Source organism: Otolemur garnettii, unplaced genomic scaffold, assembly GCF_000181295.1.
Source record: "Otolemur garnettii isolate 467f Iridium unplaced genomic scaffold, OtoGar3 scaffold00379, whole genome shotgun sequence".
Classification (NCBI taxonomy): domain Eukaryota; kingdom Metazoa; phylum Chordata; class Mammalia; order Primates; family Galagidae; genus Otolemur; species Otolemur garnettii.
The window spans coordinates 143,861-164,185 of NW_003852774.1; the positions used below are offsets into that span (position 1 = coordinate 143,861).

General features: G+C 47.4%; 1 protein-coding gene across 1 annotated transcript; it reads left to right on the plus strand.

The window, feature by feature from the left end:
- The first annotated feature begins 3,769 nt into the window (after positions 1-3,769).
- LOC100960043 (cystatin-C-like) lies at positions 3,770-7,593 on the plus strand. The gene is made up of 3 exons (XM_003803638.3): positions 3,770-4,081; positions 6,184-6,297; positions 7,263-7,593. Exons 1-3 carry the CDS (start codon positions 3,839-3,841, stop codon positions 7,344-7,346), a joined length of 441 nt encoding a protein of 146 aa, XP_003803686.1. The 5' UTR covers positions 3,770-3,838; the 3' UTR covers positions 7,347-7,593.
- The last annotated feature ends 12,732 nt before the right edge of the window (positions 7,594-20,325 follow it).

A 20,325-nucleotide genomic window follows, 5' to 3' on the forward strand; every position in this document is an offset into this window, starting at 1 on the left:
TCCTAACATACTGGTTGGGTGGCCCCTGGGAATACCCTGCACTGGTGTCGATTCAGCTGGGATTGAAGATGTTACTAAATCGAGATAGCGGACCCTTCCTGCAGCTCGCACCACCACAGGCATGTTTGTCACCTGTGTCAGCACGTGTCAGCATGCCAGCCACTCCTCCTAGCACATTCACTCCCACCCACCCACCCCCAGCTAGTTGGGTGACCTGCACCTTCTTCCTAAGGAAAAAAGACTGGAGGGCTCCTTGCATTTCAGCTTGCCCTCTGCACAGCACTCCCTCCTAGGACCAGAGCCCCAGCAGCCAAGGAAGGTGGGGCCACCCTGGGGAACACACTCCCTCCATCTGGCCTGGGGCTGCCCTCCGTCACCCTGTTCCATGGCCCTCACTCTCTTTCCTGTCTAACTAGGAAAGCACCATGTACCATCCTGCAAGGAGATCTGCTCCCTCAGGGGCAGCAAACGCCATCCCTGGGACATCTAGTGAACCTAGTGGAGCCCCGGACTCCCAGTGGGGCTGGATGGGCCCCCTCCTAACACTTAACATGGGCACTCCTCAGTGATGGGGTTCCTGCCTGCGGGATTCCATTCACCAGACCCTCTCATCCCCTACTCCACAGTTACAATAGGGCTGTGCTTGCACTGCCTAGCCATCACTGTCATCACTCCCAAGGAGGACCTTCTGGCTGCCCTTCAAGGGCCCACTGTTTCTGCCTAGCCTGCTGTCTTCACCACAAGGTCACTGCCACAGAGTCATCTTCAGGAACGGAGGGCAGGTTGAAGGAACAGAGGGAGCCAGCTCTCTGCTCAGAACACCCATCACCCTCTCCACTCCCAGGGCTATTTTGAAACCCAAAGCTCCACCATCCTGAGCTGGGGGCCCTGTTAGCCCACAGGGTACCAGCTGACTCAACGTGGGAGAAAGAACTAACAATCAGGTTGATACAGGACAGGTGGGCACCAGCCAGCTCAGTGGAGCTGGGCTGGAGGACCCACCACCTCCACCTTGGTGGTGTTGGTGCCATGGCAGCCAGCAGAGGAACCAGCGAGTTGGAGCATAGGCAAGAGGGGGGAGCCTCCCTCCTCCACCAGAGGCTTCTGTAGCCAAAGGGACTGGACAACTGCTGGGGAGACATGGAAGGCTTGGTGTCCCCACCCCTTTACACTTATGACTAAATGCAGAACCCCCATTTCCTATGCCTAGGTCAATTTCATGTAAGTTTCCTAGGCCTCAATTCCATGAATGGGTGTGTCCATTCATTAACACATTCATTCACCTGGCCAGGTGGAAGAGACTGTGTCCATTCATTTCCTGGCTCCTATAGAAGGCACCAATGTGCCTATATATATATCCCTAGATGGAGAGAAAAAATGGGGAGAGCTTTTCTCTCCTGACTTGGGTTTTCTCTCCTTACCAGGAACTTTAGTGTTTTTGTATTCTTTTCTGTAAATAAATTCTGTCTTGCCACTGATCTGGTCTGCGGATTTATTCTTCAAATAACCGAGACCAAGAACCTGAAAGTCTGGTATCAAGGTTAATGAAAACGCCAGATGGAAGCTCAAAGCCATGCTGAGCAAAGAAGACCAGACACACTTATGCTCACCAGAAGTGCAGGAACAGGCAAAAAAGTGGGTCTACAGAGTGGGATGGATGGGTTGTCTGGATTCAGGGTGGGAACATGAGGGTCACCTGCAGGGGCAGTACACACTCTCTAGATCTTGAATGTGGTGCTAACACTGGTGTGTGTGTTTCCTACAACTCCTCTGGTCACATAAAATGAGATGTTTTATTGTATATGAATTATACCTCATTAAAGGTGATTCTTTATTTTAAAGATCAGGTGACTTTCCCAAATAGTGCACAGGGGACCCAAGCCACCAGCCTGGCTCCCAGAGAAGAGAAGCAAGACCAGCCTGTATCTCATCCTTGGGCTGTGGGCTCCACTCACTGCCCCTCCTCTGCTTGCTGGGGGTCTCCCTGCACCCTTCCCGCCCAGCCTCCACCCACAGTGGACTGTGAGGGTTCCAGGATATGCCCCTTCCTCCCAGAAGAGGCATGTCCAGCCCCTCTTCAGGGCCTTTGCCCTAGCTGTGCCCTGTCTGGAGCCCCCTCTGCCTGGTCTAGTTGGGACTCTGGTCCTTCTAGGTTTCATAGAGACCTCCCTGATCAGTGTCCAGTGGCACCGTCTCTCTCTGTCCCTCCTGTGTCACTTCCAACAGATCGTCTATAACTCCCTAATTTAAATACTCCTTCCATCACTCCCTTACCTACCTTAATGCTGGGCTGTACAAAACCATAGCCACCAGCCACATGTCACTCTGGGCGCTTGAAATTGAGCCACTCCAAACTGACACAGGCTCTAAGTGTAAAAAATACACACACAATTCCAAATACATTGTGCAGCACCCAAAAGAATGTAAATTATCTCATTAATAATTGCTCCCATGTTGAAATAATATTTCGGATGTATTAAGTGAAATAAAAACATGATCAAAATGACTTTTGTCAGTTTCTTTTTCCTTTTTTTAGTATGGTTACTGAAAAATTAAAAATTGCTCTGCAATGTCCCATCCATGACTGACTGACCCCAGACTCCATCTGCAAGCCTAGACTGCCTGGATTGGTCACCAGTGGTGAAAGTGATACGGGAATTTCTTCTTCAGTAGGCCATCGGTCTCGGGTTTCCAAGAATGAATCCATGGACCACAGATCAGTGGTAAGACAGGATTTATTTTACAGAAAAGAATACAGAGAAAGCACCAGAACTTCTGGCAGAGGGAAAAACTCAGGTCAGAAAAAATCCCTCCCCCTTTTGTGTAGGGTTATATATAGCCTAACAGATGAATATGGATACGATCCAGTCTTGTTTCCAGGCCTAGGAAACTTACATGAAATTGACTAGGCCTGGGAAACGGGCGGTTCCCAGTTTAGCCTCAAGTGCCAGGGAGGGAGACCCAAGGGCCTCCCTGAGCTGGCAACCTGGGGGTGTCCCATCCAGCAGTTGTACAGCCCCCTGGCCACTGGCGCCTCCAGCGCCTCCCCTCACCGGTTGGTTCCTCTGTCCCTACTGCCGCCCCAAGGCAGGTCCTACCCTCAGCTCCAGCAAGCTGGCTATCAAAAAGTTTGTTTAACATGTAGTATTGAGTTGTGAAAACGAACCTTTTAAACCTTTAAAAATAAAAGTTAATTCCCCTACATCTGGTAAAATAGTTCCCCAGAACAGAATGTGGACTAGAGTTTGCTGGGCCCTCTGAAATCACGCCCAGCTTTGAGGATCCCCACACGTGCACCAAGTGCTCAGGGATGCTCCAGACGTTTCACGACCTCCACAGGCCAAGACTTCTTTTTTCTTCTTTTCTAACAGAGTTCGGAGGTCACATATTTTCAGAGCCCAGAGAGCCTCGAATTCTTCCTCATACCAGGGGAACCCAAGATTGGAAGGAGGGACAGGCCTGGGGAGAGAGACGGAGTGGGGGGTGGAGACGCGAGAAAGAAGAGGGGCTGGAGAGGACGGGAGCGGGTGGCCGTAGGAAGGACGCGGAGGGGCAGAGCTGGGAGAATCAAAAGGAAGCCGGCGCAGGCGTGGGAGGGAGCAGGAGGGGGCAGGGAGAGGAGCTCGAAGGGAGGATCCGGAATGCGGTGACCACACGGCCCACCGGGCTGGGGCCGGGTAGGAGGAGGAGGAGGGGCGGAGGGGTCCGGAAGGGGCGGGGCGGCCGAGTGGGATAAAAAGGACGCTTCTGGCCTGGGGATGGGTGAGGTTTCTGGCTATTGGATCTTGCCAGTCTTTCCTCTGCAGCTCTGGCCTTGCGCTCCGCGTGCGAACTGACCATGGCTGGTTCCCCGCGAGCCACGCTGCTCCTGCTGGCCACGCTGGCCGTGGCCCTGGCCGTGAGCTCCGCGACCGGCGCTAGCTCCGGCCTGCGAAAGCGCCTACTGGGCGGCTTCATGGACGCCGACGTCAACGAGGAGGGTGTGCAGCATGCGCTGAACTTTGCCATGAGCGAATACAACAAGGCGAGCAATGACAGGTACCACAGCCGCGCGCTGCAGGTAGTGCGCGCCAGCAAGCAGGTGCGTAGGGCCGCGGCCCCGGCCCCGGCCCGGAGTCTGAAGGGCTACCCCGCGCGCGCCCCAGTCCCGCCAGCTCCAGTCGTACCGCTGCTCCCCGCCCTGGCGCCCCTCGCGGCCGCGCCTGAGCGCTTCACCAAGACAGTGCCCAGGTCTCTTCGGTCCCGCAGCCCTTGGCATGCGTGTCACCAGGATGCTTTGACTCCTGTCTTGCCAAGAACCGGCCTTGCAGTCCGGATCTGCACCTGGTGCCTCAGATCTGCTTGCAGACGCCAGGATCAGGGTTAGGCTGCTAGCTAAATACCCACGCGGAGCGGGAAAACAGAAACCCTCACCGGGCTGCCCTCCAGGCTCTACCATTAAATGATTTTCAAACACTTTTTTTTCTTTTTAACTTTTTATGCCGACGGAATTTCAGAATTAACAGAGCCAGTTGCAAAAGTAGTACAAAGCATGGCTGTAGACCTATCACGCACCTCCCTCACGGAATCATTTTGCCATACTGATTTAACCCACCTTACTCTCTAGATGTCTGTGTAGGTGGTGTGTGTATGCATGGTCTATGCATTTATTATTCTGAACCTCTTGAGAAAAAGTTCTTCATTGTATATAGTAGAACCGCCCTAGTTGACCACCTTAAGCTGACCTAATTTTCAAAGACCAGACGTGTACCACATGTAAGTATTAGTCGGGTAGTAGTTCCTCATATTGACCAGTTTGTAATATATAGCCCCTTGGGTGATCAACTTACAGATTCTAAAAACAAGGGCATTAGCTCACATAATCACGATTCAGTCTTGAAAATCAGTTATCAACACTGATACAGTCCATTGTCTCCTGCACAGACGTACTCAGATTTTGCTGGTTGTCACACTTGATGCCCTTCATACTTGAGCACACTAGCAGGCCATGCATGGCAGCCCTATCCCATCTCCTTAGCCTCCTCTAACCTGCAGTAACCCTGCAGTGGGTTGCAACAGCCGATCTGTTTCTTGCCCTAGTCTCCAGCCACTTTTGGTATAGAGACTGTTGTCCCCTCAAGGTTGGATTCGGGTCATAATGTGCACACAGAGGACACAGGTCCTCCTCTCTGAGTGCCCTCAACAGGTGCCCTCGAGGAACTTGGGCTCCTAGTCCTGAAGGGTCAGGCTTCCCTCCAAAAGTCTTGGCCCTATGAGCAGCCCCTAGGGCCAGCACCATTGACCCTGAGCTCCCTCACACCACCCACAGCCACTGGCGCGTCAGTACCTGCTGGGTACAGAGGCTGTCACCTAAGCCCCACCCCTGCCAATCCCAGCCTTGGTGCAGTGAGACTGGAGGGCAGTCAGAGAGGGAGAGGTCTTAGGGCAGCTGGGCTCAAGTTGCCCTGTGCCACTGCACAGCAGCCATCAGTGACACAGCACCATGTGGCATGGTGAGCCAGGGTTTAGAGCTCTTCCTCCTGCCCCTGAATATCTGAGAAGTCCAGGTCAGCCTGTCTCTCCTTCTACAGCCCTTAGTTGCTGCCCTCTCCCTTGAACAGGGCAAGGTGGGTCCTCCTGTACCACTGGAGGGAAGGTCTGACTCGCAGTGAAGCTCAGGTGCTGTAGATCATTGTTCTCTTTTACAGAAGGGAAGAAACAGGATTCTGTGGGGCTGTTTACTAGTGGCTGGAAGTCGTTGAATCTGTGTCATCAGGAGACAGCCTTCCTAGAATGGCCAGCACTCCCTGCCCTGGGCCACAGTTGGCAAGACAGACAGCCTTCCCTTGTAGACCTTGCCCTGTGCTTCTGGTGCAGGGACTGTGTTTTGCCCCCCCCCCCACCATGCTAACTGCCCACAGCTTGTGTACCACAGCTGTGTCTGCCATTCCTGGATGCAGTGAGAGGGGTTAGTTTCTACCTTCCATCTTTATTTTCTTCTCCTACTTGGGTGCATGTGACACCTTGGGGGCATTGCTCAGGAAACCAATTATAAGGGATTGCCTGGGCCACAGTCCCATGATGTCCAGGAGAGGGGGAGTGACAGTGCGACAGCTAACATGCAGTAACTCAGCATTACTGAACCGCCTGTACGTGACACTGGTGGGCAGTGCTGCAGTTGAACCTGCTCTTGCACACATGTAGATCGTGGCTGGGATGAAATACGTGCTGGAAGTAGAGATTGGCCGGACCACGTGTACCAAGTCCCAGGCCAAGTTGGACGACTGTCCCTTCCATAAGCAGCCACATCTGCAAAGGGTATGTGCTTGGTGTGGGTCAGGGGCAGGTGTGCATTCCCGTGAGCATGTGTTCAGGTGGGGGTGTGCAGGTGTGGAGGGGCACGTGTGTGAGTTTTGTGTGCAGAGGGAGTGTGGGAAGTGCATGCATGTCCTTGTGCACAACTTGGGGTGTGTGGCCATGTGGGAGATATGCACAGACACCTTTGAGTGAGGGTACAGGTGAGTTTACACAGACATGCACCTGTGTGCACATGGAAGGTTGGATAGGTATGAGCACACCACTGATTTGAATGGCTAAGAGGCTGTAGCTGGGGGGTTGGGGTGCTAAGAGCACAACCCAGCCTGTTATGGGGTGTTGCCTGCTGCACTGGGGAAGGAGAAGGCCTCTGTCCAGTGCCAGCCTTGGCCACCTGCCTATAACCACAGCCACACTGAACAGATTAGAGGTAATTAGAGGCCTATAAGCAGTCCAAGCCCTCCAAGCTGCCCCTGCTCACCCACTTCCAGCCTCTCCAAGACCCTGGCTGGTTTTTGTGAGGTCTCTGCTCTGGGGAGAGCCATCTTCCCCTTGTTACTCCTCCCCAAGCTCCAGATCCTTCAGGGGAGTTTCCCCTCTGCTGGGGCCTTCCCTCTGGGCATTCTCATTGCTGGCCTAGGAGCTAGAAATAGAGGGAGCTTGGGGGCAGGAGCTACCTACCTCTGGCCCCCTTGGCCTTGCACAGGCTGCTCCTTATAGAGCTGTGCTAGAGGAGGATGGTGGAATCCTTGGGCCGGGTAGAGGACACAGTGCCCTCGGAGCCCTGGACACAGTGCCCTCGGAGGGCCTGTGCAGTCACTGCACAGACGGGTTGGGCATCCTGGGACTCCTTGGGGGTGGGTGGGGGGCGAGTATCTCTCCCCAAGCTCCCTCACCCCACCCTGACACCCTGTGGTTAGGTATCTTCCCTTTCAGCTCTAACTTCATTATTTTCTTTCCTTTCACAGAAAGTGCTCTGCTCTTTTGAGATCTATAGTATTCCCTGGCAGGACAAAATGACCATGACAAAGTACAGTTGTCAGAACGCCTAGGGGTCTGTGCCAGGCCTGGCTGCACTGATCACCTCTTCCCCACATCCTGTACCGCCTGCTGGTGTCCTGTCCTGAGATGGAGAGCCCCCCCCAACAGGTCTCCCTGTGCACCAGCTCTGGGAGGCAGGTAGAGGAGGCTTCCCGAGGCCTGTGCTGAGCAGTCACGTGGCTCTACACATGACTCAAATTTGCTGGACCATGGTGCACACACTCACTCTCACCTGCTTCAATAAAAAATAGCAATGGCTCTTTCTTGAGTTGGTGGCTGTGCACATGAGAAGGGTTTCAGCCATCTCTTTCTGGAGAGCTCCAAGTGCTACTGGTTCTAGACAGCAGACCAGCACCTAAGAGCAAACTGGGCCACAGCATGCCACTTGGGGCTGAGTGGCCATTTTGGGGGTACCTGAGTCTTGGATCAGGTATAAGAGCTGTGAGGGGCTTGGAACTGAGACATCAGCTGTGGCAGCTCTTGCTGAGGAGTCCATAGAGCAGGGTGTCCAGGCCGCGGGCCCTGGAAGGTGGGCTGCTGCCTCCAAAGGGCACTGGACCAGCAGTTCTGACCTGGCTGGATCCTGTGCATGTTTGCAGAAACCAAGGACTGACTTCTCTCATCCCATTCCCTAAAGACTAAATAAATACTGATTTACATACACTTTTCACAACATCCTTTAGGCCCCTACATGGAAAGAAAGACTAGAAGTGCCCGTGTATAAGTAACTGAGGAAAATACCAGCCAGAACCAGAGATGGAAAAAAATCCAAAGCCAAGGCAGCCTTCTCTGGTCCATCCTGAGAGGTTGTGTGCTAGGTTCACACCCGCTATCCCTTCCTCTGGACTCATGCTCACATCAGGGATGGAGAAGTTAAAACACCCAACAGCTGTGACATGCCTTGGGTTCTCTTCTCATTCCAAGGACATTTTTGTGCATAAAGAACACTACCTAGGGGTCAGATCATTCTATGGGATAAGAGGATGCTTCCCAGCTCTGAGTAGCAGGTGATAGTCTTGGGATACAGGACCCACCCACAATGTCCTTCCATTGGCTGTTTCAGGCAGAGGGGTGCAGTCCTCAGGGCTGGTCCCACTGGGGCAGGTTCCCAAATACCTTCCATGCTCAAAGCTGCAGGGACCAAGCTCTCTGGCAGCCACTCTGAACACTGAAGGCAAAATGATGAAAAGGAATTCACCAAAACGGTCCCCACGTGCTGCACCAGCAAAGCAAGAGCTGGGAAGGCCAGGAAGACAGGGGCACCCTCTTCCCTCCACCCCCACACTGCAGGCAGAACCTTGGTTCTATTAATACATGTCTCTGAGGTGAGGGAAGTTAAGGACTAAGTTGGGAAGATTGAGTCAGCATGACCTTGTTTGGGGTGCATGGACTTGGTAACTCAGGCTTCTGGTGGGAGGGAGGGCTTCAAGCAGAATAGCAGGTGTCCAGAAGTGGTGGTTGGGTGGCCTCCCGGAAGGGTGGTGATTCTTCTTAATGTTCTTTCCCAACTACTCCATTTTAAATATATAATGTTTTTTATATATTTTAGGTAAGAACGATTTTATTCTTTCTTCCTCCCAAATTTTGTTTTCTAAACATACTTATTCTTCCAAATTAAATTATTTTTTCAGGTTCAAAAAGTAGAAGTGTTTTGAACCAGGACTGACATTTTGATTTGGGAAAAAAATAGCATTTAATATCTGAGCTTTCATTTTAGAATACTGTACATCTTACAGTGTGTCCATGCTTTTCTTATGTCCTGTAGTAGGGTAAAATAACTTTATGCATCTTTTATATTTCCTATGAAGTTTATTCGTGCATATCTTTGTAACTTTAACCAGTCACTGCTGATAACACTACTGATCTTGCATTTTTGTTTTTTGTGTCTGCCTTCCTAGCTCATTATAGACTCTCAGGTTTGAAATTTTTCGAACCACTGTTGCTGTCAATGCAGAATGCATCTGTTTATGATTGTTGGCAGAAGTGACCTTGGACTAGACCACGAGCCTCATTAAAAGGTTCCAGAGAGAGAAAGTCACCAACTCCATTCCAAACCTACAGGTCTAAGCTAAAGAGATGAGGCAATTGGAGAAAAAAGTCCAGCCTCGCACTCCTTTCTGCCATGCTCTGCTGTGCATACTTAACACTGAGAAGTCACGAACAAAACGGTGGTTAAAATGAGGACAGATTTTCCTTTATCCATATGTCCTCGCTCACCTGTAACATCAGGATTCCAAGTGGGCCACTTCAGAATCACATCACCTGAGGCTTGTGTGGCTAAGTTGCATATCCTCATCAGTCAGGGCCTCCAGCTCCCTTGAGACCAGGTGAGGTCTATGAGTAACACTAGTCAAAGTGCTTGGCAGCACTTTCAGATCCCACATTCCCACTTTCAGAAGCTGGATCTGCTGAAGCCAGTATAGGACCAGGACAGCAGATTTTAACCTGCCACCCATTGTTTCCCCCAAGGTTCCACTGGGCATAATCCAGTTGTGTCCAAGTCCATCATTCCTGAGACATCTGCAGATTGCAGCGGGTGGAGGTGTTCTCATAGGCACACCTGCCTCTGGACACACTTTCAATGCCAGATATCAAAACAAACATCTAGCCCAGACCCCTTGGTGTCTGATAATTAAAACACAAGAGAATAAAAGCAAATGGAATATTCCTTCCCCCAAAGCTCTGATTGGACCGATGACTTTTAGTGGAGATTTCAGGAAACTCAGCAGCTTTCTGTGAAGCACAGCCTCCCACATCTTCAAACACAGCACCGGGCAGTTCCCTGCCCTTGGAATGCCCTTGACTTCACTTGGGTAGTTGCCACTTACTTTCACTGGCCTTGTAATCTCACTGATTGCTCTTTCCCTGGGCATTTTCCACCTATCCATGCCATCCTTTACCTCTGAGTCCCTCACAAGTCCAAAGACTCCCTTTATAGGGTAGAATTATTTGGCCCTTTCTAGAATGCCCCATACCCATCAAAGTGCCCAGAAACCAAAGGGCTTCCCAGAAATCAGGATCTGCCCTCTTTATGAAGGACCTTTGCTCACAGATAGCAATATTTATGTTTTTAAATCCCAATCCAGGCTCCTGATGAACAGACTAAGGAAGATGCCCACCTTTTCTCAGTGGCAACCAGCTGGGAAGTGGTGCTGAGCAGTGCACACCACACATGCTCTGTAGCCAGATGGTCACTCTTCCTGCATGAAGGCTGTTTCCAGACACAAGTCAACAAGTGCCCAACCTTTGATGACAATAACTGTTTCCACATGGAGATCCACCCTTTCTCTCCTTCACTTCACCTGTCCCCAGGGAAGCTGGTTCTGTCCTTTAGTCCACAGCCTATAACCTTGGCTAAGCCCATCTCTGTTCCTCGATCTTTAGTGACCACCTTAGGGGATTGCAAAGGATGACCCAAGTCTGGCTGCTCAGGGCCCATGAGCCTTAACAATGGCATTTTGTTTGACCATTTGAAAAGCAGGGCACTTTCTTCCTTTCTGGGTGAGAAGAAAGATGTGAGATCTGGGCTCCACGTGAAACTTGCTGGGGAATAAAGCTAAATCATGGCGGGAGGGTGGGCACCAGAACTGAAATAAGAGAAAGCAAGGAGCAGGCAGATTGCAACATTTTAGCTCCGCACCAAGCAGAGACTGATATCAGCCCTTTCTCTGGACTGTTTAGTCTGCAAACCAACCACCCCCTCCTCAGGCCAGCTGGGTTTGGTTCTGCAGAACTTTGCTGTTCCTACTCTCACTGACAGAGGGGGAAAGACTGGACTCACCATTCAGTTCTCAGACTCATAATCCTAAGACATTTCTTGACTATTTCAGAAGTAACACCCCAAGGACCACCTTGTAGGAAGTGAGGGACCTGCCCTCTGGATCTCGGGGGTAGCAGGTCACTCTTAAAAGTGCAGGTTTGACAGATACAACTGTGGCTAAAAGCAGGGTCCCACTCAACATCTGAAGATGCTGCTGTGTCCATAGAAGTTAGTGTAATTTTCCTTTCTTATGATGTAATTGGGCTCATCCTTTAAGAAATTATCAGCCAGAGGTATGGCATCCACTGGGCACCAAAGACAGTAGGCCCTCTGGACATGCTTTTCCCACCTGCATAAGGCCACTCCCCCAAGACCAACCATGTTTCCCAGAGGATCCTCTGACCTCTCATAAATGGCACTGATTTGGATTCAGGAAATTCTCAAATAGGCCAGAACAAGTCACTAGTAAAATTCGTCCCTTCCAAAAAGTGAAAAGACAACTCAGAATAGAAGAAAATATTTGCAAATTATATACCTGACATAGAACTTGTATCCAGAAAGAACTCTCATGACCCCCAAAAGATAAATACATCAATTAAAATTTTTAGACCACTCAATTTAAAAAATAAAGACAAATAGCTTAATTTAAAAACAATTTTTTTTTTTATTGAATGGCAACTATGTACATTAATGCACTTCTGGGGTACAGTGTGGGGTTTTCACATGCAATCCGAAATACTTCCATCAAACTGATCAACACAGCCAATTTAAAAACAATTGTTAAAGACAATCCAATTAAAACACCCCAAAGGATTTGAATAATTATTTTCCAAAAGAAGGTATGCATTAATAAATGGCAAATAAACACATAAAAAGTGTCTTACCTTATTAGCTATTAAGAAAAGGCAAATAGAAGCCACAGTGAAATACCATTTCAGACTTACTAGATGGCTATAATCAACAAGACAGAAAATGCCAAGGTGAAACTCTTATTTATACACAGCTGGAGAAAATGTAAAAATGTTGTATCTTGTTTGGAAAATGGTTTGACAAGTTTTCAAAAGGTTAAAGATAGAGTAACAGTAGAGCCTATCCACTCTACTCATATTTTTACATCAGAAAAAAGGGAAAGCTAAGTTCACCTGAAAACTTGTACACAAAAGTTCATAGCAGCAAAAAATACTCATAAAAGCAAATAAAGAAAACATAGAAACAGCCTGATTGTTCATCAAATGATTGCATGTGACCAAGGATCTTGACAGCAAACAAGATGCAGTGTATCCGTGCAGTGGGGTATCACGGGGCAAAAAGAGAATGGCGTCCTAATATGTGCTACCACATGGTTAAACCTTGAAAATGCACTAAGTGAGCATAAGTCAGCAACAAAAAACTACAACCGTACAATTCCATTGATATGAAATAGCCAACACAGGAAAATTTATAGCAAAAGAATATAGATCAGTGGTTCTCCAGGGCTGAGGGCAGTGGGATAGGGAGTGATTGCTGATGGGTAGGAGGCTTATTTGGGGGGTGGGGATAAGAAAAGTATTCTAAAATTAGATTGTGGAGCCAGGCACAGTGGCTCACACCTATAATCCCAGCACTTGGGAGGCCGAAGTGGGTGGATTGCCTGAGGTCATAGATTTGAGACCAGTCTGAGCCAGAGTGAGACCCTAAAAAAATAGCTAGGTGTTGTGGCAGACACCTGAAATCCCAGCTACTTGGGAGGCTGAGGCAAGAAAATCACTTGAGCCCAAGAGTTTGAGGTTGCTGTGAGCTATGATGTCACAGCACTCTACCAAGGGTGACCAAGTGAGACCCTGTTTCAAAAAAAAGTAAAAAATAAAAAATAAAATAAAACTATATTGTGAATATATTTGCACAATTTGGGGAATATACTATGAATCACTGAATTGTCCCATTAATGAGTGAATCATATGATATATGAGAATTATATCCCTTATTAACTGAGATGTAAGTGAGATATAATGTTTAAAGTATTTCACCCTGGAGCTACATTTTCCCCTAGTCAAATATTTATTCTCTCTTCTCTTTCCCATTCCAAATAATTTCCAGCCATGTTTTCCAGTCAAGACTCAACAAAATCAAATACCAACAATGAGTTACTCTAAGTACAAGCCAATGTGGAAACAACCCAAACTTGACCATAAATGTACACCTACCACCCAATCCCCATTATCTCATTCCCAGGGAAAAAAATTAAAGGACGAGATTAATTCCCCTTGCAAGTTGAAGTCATTTGACTTCAATGAAGACATTTGAGTCCAAAAAAAGCAAAGCTCAAATAAAAATTTGTAGTTAACAATGTTTATAAACTACTCTTCCCAAATTCTTGTCTGTCTCAGGGAGAATCTCAGCCAGGAACTGAGACTCCCAGCCTTAGTGTGTGGTGAAGGCACAGATCCTGCAGCACTTGTAACTTGTCTCTCATTATGATTGGGCATAGAGATTCCCAAAGTTTAGTTCCTGGAACAGCAGCAGCAGCAGCAAGGAACCTGTCAGAAATGTGGATTCTCAGCCCCACCCACAGCCTGCTGAATCAGAGACTGAGGTGTGGCCCAGTCAACCCGTGATTGGGGCTCCTCCTCTGGCCACATGATCCTCTCTCCTGTTGTTTATGCTCTGTGTCATCTCCCCCAGTGAAAACAGGCTGGACACAGTGACTACCATCTTCTTTTTTCACTTTGTCACTCTGGGTAGAGTGCCATGGCATCATTATAACTAACAGCAACCTCAAACTCCTAAGTTCAAGAGATCCTCTTGCCTCAGCCCCCCCAAGTAGGTGGGACTATAGGAACCTGCCACAGTGCCAAGCTACTTTTTCTATTTTTAGTAGAGGTTGGGGGTCTCACTCTTGCTCAGGCTGGTTTTGAACTACTGACCTGAGGCGATCCCCCTGCCTCAGCCTCCAAGAGTGGTAGGAGTACAGGTGTGAGCCTCTGCGCCTGGCCTACCACCTTCTAATGAATGGAACGTAGCAGAAAAGATAGATGTCACTTCCTAATCTAGTTTATACAAAGACTGCATCCCCCCTGGTTGCCCCTGCCTCTGCCTCTCAGAACACTAGCTGCTGTCTGATAAGGACATATGGGCAGTGTATGGAAAGTCCCAGGGAGGGTGTGTGGAAGCTGTCTCCCTACCAAGCCACCCCAGAGCCGAGCCTCAGCCAACAGCTTGACTGTGACCTTATAAGAGACCTCGAGCTAGTGGTGCCCTGCTGAGCTGCACCTGAATTCATGGCCAAAGAAACAGTGGGATAATATATAATTCCTACTGTGTTAGGCTGACAAGCTGTGTGATGTCACACCACACTCATACGCCTCAGGTGATCCTGATGAAGGCTAAAGAACCATCTTTCCTGCAGGCATGGTCAGCCACCACCTGAACCAGAGTGGCTTGCTCTTCCCCTCACTTCCCAGTGATGACTTCACCTGCCTCTCAGATTGGCCCTTCACCCTTCCTAGCTGATAGGGCTGCTGTGACATCTTTGTCTTGCCTTCCAGGTCCCCTTGCCTTCAAACCCCAATAGCTTCCTGTTCTTTTGCAGTCCACTATATTTTGCCCAAGGGATTCCCTGAGGAAGGATATAAAACAATAGTTTCCAGTCTGCCAAATTCGCCTAATGTTGAAACAGATCTTGTCTCTTGTCCTAAGACAGACACCTGTTTCTCCGTCAGAATGTCCAGTAGCCCAAGCCACCTTTGGCTAACGCCACCTCTGCTCACCCTCTCTTGGAGAGCATGTTCTCTTGGAGCATGTTCTCTTGGAGCTGAAGCAAACCTGTATCTCCATCAACAGAGTCTGCATCAGTTGGAAAGTACCAGTAGAACACAGAGGATTTTAGGTTGGTGATGTTGGTCAGAAGGTCAGGCCGGATTGGTAAGCCTGGGTTCTGGTTGCTCTTGGCTGTGCATCAGAATCTCCTGAAAGCTTTGTATAGATGCTAACTCACACAGACTGCACACAGACAACTGAAGTCACACTCCCCAGGTGATTCTTACAGTTGTAGGAGGCAAACTCTTAAGTGTTTGTATTAAAGGGGGGGCCTCTTCATACAGGCCTAAGAGGCTGAGTGGTTTCATAGACCATATCTATGCCCCCAAACTCAGGTGTCATTCCAGGGTGGCCTCTAGACCACTCTTTCCTTTCTCAGTGAGATGACTTTGGCCCTAGTCCCTATTTATAATTCATAGTAGCTTAGATCTTTGTCACCTTTGTAGTGCCCCCTTTAAGAGAAATTGGATGGAGGTTGGCCCCCAACTCCCTATCCTGGCCTTAGGAACCACAAGTCACATTGGTCCAGTCCTTAAAGTCTCTCTTCTTGCTCAATCGGTCAGTGTTATCAACAAGGTTCTTCAGGAAGCCACAGGCCACACACATGTGCATACAGAAAGAGTGTCAATAAGGGGTGGTGCCTGTGGCTCAAGGGAATAAGGCGCTGGCCCCATATACTGGAGGTGGTGGGTTCAAACAAAACTGCCCCCCCAAAAGTGTGTCAATAAGATATATTATGTGTATATGTTGATAGAAATATATACATATTCTATATTATTAGTAGTATAGGATGTCCTAAGTTTTATAAGATATTTACAAAATGTTTTCTATGTGTTGGTCACCCCTTTGTAAAATTTTGTAATAAATATTTAATAAATAAAGGTTCATTTAGCTACAATTCCCTGCTTTCCCTATGTAAGATGACTTTAGGGGTGACTTTTGGGACATTTTGTATATAATGTGGAGGTATGTTGTGTATGTATGTACATATATGTGTACGAGATTTTAAGATGCTATATTCATATGTATTTAGAGAATTCTGTGCACATACTGTGTATTAAGAGTTCTGCTTTAAGAAACTGGTTCACATGACTGTGGGGCTGGCAAGTCTGGAGTTGGTCTGGTAGGCAGAATTCTGTTACAATCTGAATTGACTCAGAATTCTTTCTTCTTCTAAAAACCTGGGTTTTTGCCATTAAAGCCATCAGCTCATTGGATGAGGTCCAGCCAAATTTTTAGGGTCACCTCTTTCACTTTCATCCACCTGGCTGTACATGTTAGTTATGTCTGTAAAATGCCTGAAGGCAACTCTTAGACTTGTGTTGTCCCAAACCCAACAACAGGCCGCCACAGCCTCGCCAGGCTGACATTCACAATTTCACCGTCACAGCTGCTTTTCTTCTTTTGTTTTTATTTTTCCTCTGTTCCTGTTCTGAAAGCAAAGGGGAAGCATGTTTTCCAAATGCTCCTTCCCTGCTTCATTTCCCAAGTAAATTAGGAACAGAATGTTCCTAAAACAGGTCCTTTCAGTCACCTTCTTGGCCTTTAGCTTTGCGGTGACACCCCTGAGACAAGAACAGATTCTCCTCATGCTCAGGCCTTCAGTGACTGCAGCCATCTGCTCATGTCTTCCTGTCCAACCTTGACTCACTGGGCCACACCCAACTGCCAAGGGGCCAGTAACTGATCTGTCAGTGGGAATTCCCCCAATTCCCCTAAGTTCCTTTTCTTTACTATTCTTAACAGTGTTTTAAAAGTATTTGGGCCACTACAACTCAGGTGTTCTCCAGCTAAAAAAAGGAGTGTGAGAAAAAGGGCCTAACTTTTGTTCACAACAGTAAAAACAGGAGAGTGTCTCTACTTTTTATATTCTGTAAGTTATATATCACTGTTCATGAAATCAAATAGAACTGACCACATGCATATGTGATCTTAGAATCAAGAAGGAGGGCGGTGCCTGTGGCTCAGTGATTAGAGCGCCAGCCCCATATACTGAAGGTGGCGGGTTTGAACCTGGCCTCAGCCAAATTGCAACAACAACAACAGCAAAAAGGAGGAAATCTCTAGCTTCATGAAATACATTCCTGCTCTAATCTGTCCTGGATCCAATTCCTTGGGATGTGCCCAAGACTTTTCCAGGGCAATCTCCTTTAAAATGTCCCCTCCCTGCCCCTCTGGCATGACCTCTTGGTATAGAGCCCAACAGGGAGCAGCTGGCAGAGAGGAGCTGCCCAGTCCCAGAGCCAGCCTCAGGGAGATTAGAGTGGGACACAGCCAGGAGGAGGCCGTCCCCAGGAACAGGGAAGTATGGTCACAAAGCCTTGTTCAAGATATATTTAAGAATTTAAACTTCCATCTTGTATGTGATAAAAAGATGTACCATTTTTTAATAGTTTTATTTCCTCTTTATTAGGTTTGTTGAGGAGGGAGGGATGGAGAGAGAATTTCTAAACCAACCATTCTTTGGGGAGGTACAGTGTCTTGGGGATATTATCTCATTAATGAAATAAATCATTGTTTCTGGTCAACAGCAGAGTGTGTAATGTATACAAAGTTTACTATAATATAGTATTTAGTTAATAAAATAAATTTCTTGTTCTTGGTTATCAACAGCATTCTGAAAAGTTCAGAATTTTCTGATTTTAACCCCAGAGACTGCTGGCATGCCAGCTGTACTGTTTAGAGGCCAGTCCACACTTCCACCCCACACTTGGCCAGCCAAAGCAGGCGCCATCTGATGTCTCTTTCCAACTAAGAGGGCCTTTGGCTGCCATTCACTGGGCCGGTTATGTAAGGCATCTCTTGGAAACACAAGCAACCAACATCATACTTTAGGCCTTTTCCGGAGCCGTTTTGCCCTCCATGCCAATGATTGCTTCTTGGCACAATGGACCTTTCACATGGTTTGGAAGGCAAGAGACATCACCAAAAATAGGGGAGGGAGTTTCAAGGCTTTTATGAGTTATGACCTGTGACCCAGCACCAAAAGGGAGGTGGTGGGAATTCAGTCAAGCAAGTGAGACCAGGTACGAAGCACATAGTCCTTTAATTTCAGGTAAATTTATCTACCTTTTAGTACATCTATTTTAAATAAGGAATTTTCTCTTGAGCCATGAGTTAATTAAAACTCCAAATGGTCATATTTTATTTTTTACCCCACAGTTCTCTCCAGCTAACATGAGGAAACTTAAAACAAGCATATCGCATATTCCATTTCCCTAAGAATAAACTTTCCCCCAATTCCCCAAAGTTCCTTTTCCTATCTTTTCTTTACTATTCTTAACAGTGTTTTAAAAATATTTGGGCAGGTAATTCCTTGGTCAGTAAACTTAGCCTCCTACTGTAAGCTGAACCCTCAGTTCCTCCCTCTGGCATTCTTCTCTTCCCACACTCTTTAGTCCCCTGCTCTCTGTTCCAAATATCCTTGGCCTCTGCTTCTCTTTTTTGTCTTCTCCCTTTAAGCCTTTATTTGGCTCTAAGAATTCAGTAACTGTGTCCCTTCAGATGAATCTTAATTTCACAGCTCTGGCTCAAATCCCATTCCCAGCCTCTTGTTAAAGACCTCCCTTGTACACAGAAGAACTTCAGGTACAGATTAACATCCAGCTTCATGAGGACCCCGGCGAACCCCAGGAGGTGACATGGATATTCGCAGCCACAGGCCTTACACTCAGAAACACAAGCTGTGGTTGGCAGCACACATTGGCGTTGCGCCACCCAAGGGGACGTGTGATAACGGACAAGCCCCATGTGAGGACATTGCAGTGAGGGCCAGTAAGAGACTGGATTTTTACTTTTAGGTTGTGTGAAACGTCTTTTCTTAAACATAATTTCATTGTTTTGGTAGGTCCATATTTTAACGTGACTGTTGAAAAATGTAGCATCTGGATGGCGCCTGTGGCTCAAAAGGGTAGGGTGCCGGTCCCATATGCTGGAGGTGGCAGGTTCAATCCCAGCCCTGGCCAAAAAAAGAAAGAAAGAAAGAAAACTGTAGCATCTGAATCAAGAAGAGCTTTGTACAAAAGAAAAGGCCTCTTAACAAATTTCATATAGATTACACATTGAAACAATATTTTGAATATATTGGGCTAAATAAAATACATTATTAAAGTTTTTTCACCTGTTTCTTTTTACTTTTGATAATGTAGAAAATTTTAAATTACATACAACAGCTCACAGCATTTTTCTTTTGAACAGTATTGGTCAATGTGACCATGGACCTCAAAATACCTCCACATGGACAGTGAGAAGTGTGTGTGCAGGTGGAGTCCTGTAGCCCAAGGGGGGCTGTGAGTGTCAGGACTCCTGCAGCAGGAATGCGAATCCAGGATGAGTCACTGGAATTGGAAGTCTCCAATTAACAAGATTGATGAGGTAATGCCTGTCATTATCAAAACCAACACAAGAGCTGATAGAATTTATTTTTGTTTGTAAAAATTATGTAAAGGTTTGGTTGGGAAAATGTTGCACAGGTTCTGCAACCCTGGAACAAATGAGGCGAGCTGGAGTCCCTTATAACACCCCACTTCTCAGACGTTCCCCTTCTGAGCCAGGCTGATGCAGTCCCTGGCACATCTGCATTCTAGGGTAAACCTCTCATGTACACACTAGCTAGAAAGCAGAGTGAGCTACAAGAAAGGCCACTTGTGCCTGCTTGCAAGTGAGTATGTGGGTGTCTGAAAGAGTTTGATCAGAGACTTGTTTCTATCCCTAGAGGAGGTTGCAAGGAAGGGGCCATTAGTATTTGCTTAGCTTTAATTGCCAAAAGCTACTGACCAGAAGAACCTGACGTTTGTTGAATGGCTGAGTCAGCTTAGACCATCTCTCACACTGCCTGTGCGGCTGTGACCACGGAACAGGTTCAGCGAGGTCTGGTTGAGTGTCTGTGGCCTCCTCCCCGCCCTCCTCAGGTTCTCTCTTCTTCCCTCTCTTCTCATTTACATTATTTTTCTTTCTTTGTCACTAATCACTTTCCTTAATTCCTCATTTCTGTTCATGGAACCACTCTTTTACATTATTTTGAATTTTCCTTTTTTTCTCCTATTAAAACAACCTCCAAGTTTCCACATTAAAATTATCTAAAACCTCCTTATAAAGAAAAGTCCAGGACCAGATGGTTTCATTGTGAATTCTACCAAAAATTAAGAAAAATTAACATCAATCCTTCCCAAATTCTTCTAAAAAATTAAAAAAGAAACACTTCCAGACACATTCTAAGAAGCCAACGCTACCAGATACTAAGCAGGAAAATGACACTATAAGAAAAGCAAACTATACTCAAACTTATCAACAACAACAACAACAAAAAAAACAAGTGATCCCATTGCAAGGTGGGCAAAGGACTTGAAAAGAAATTTCACCAAAGAAGATAGGCGTGTGGCCTATAGATATATGAAAAAATGCTCACCATCCTTAATCATTAGAGAAATGCAAAT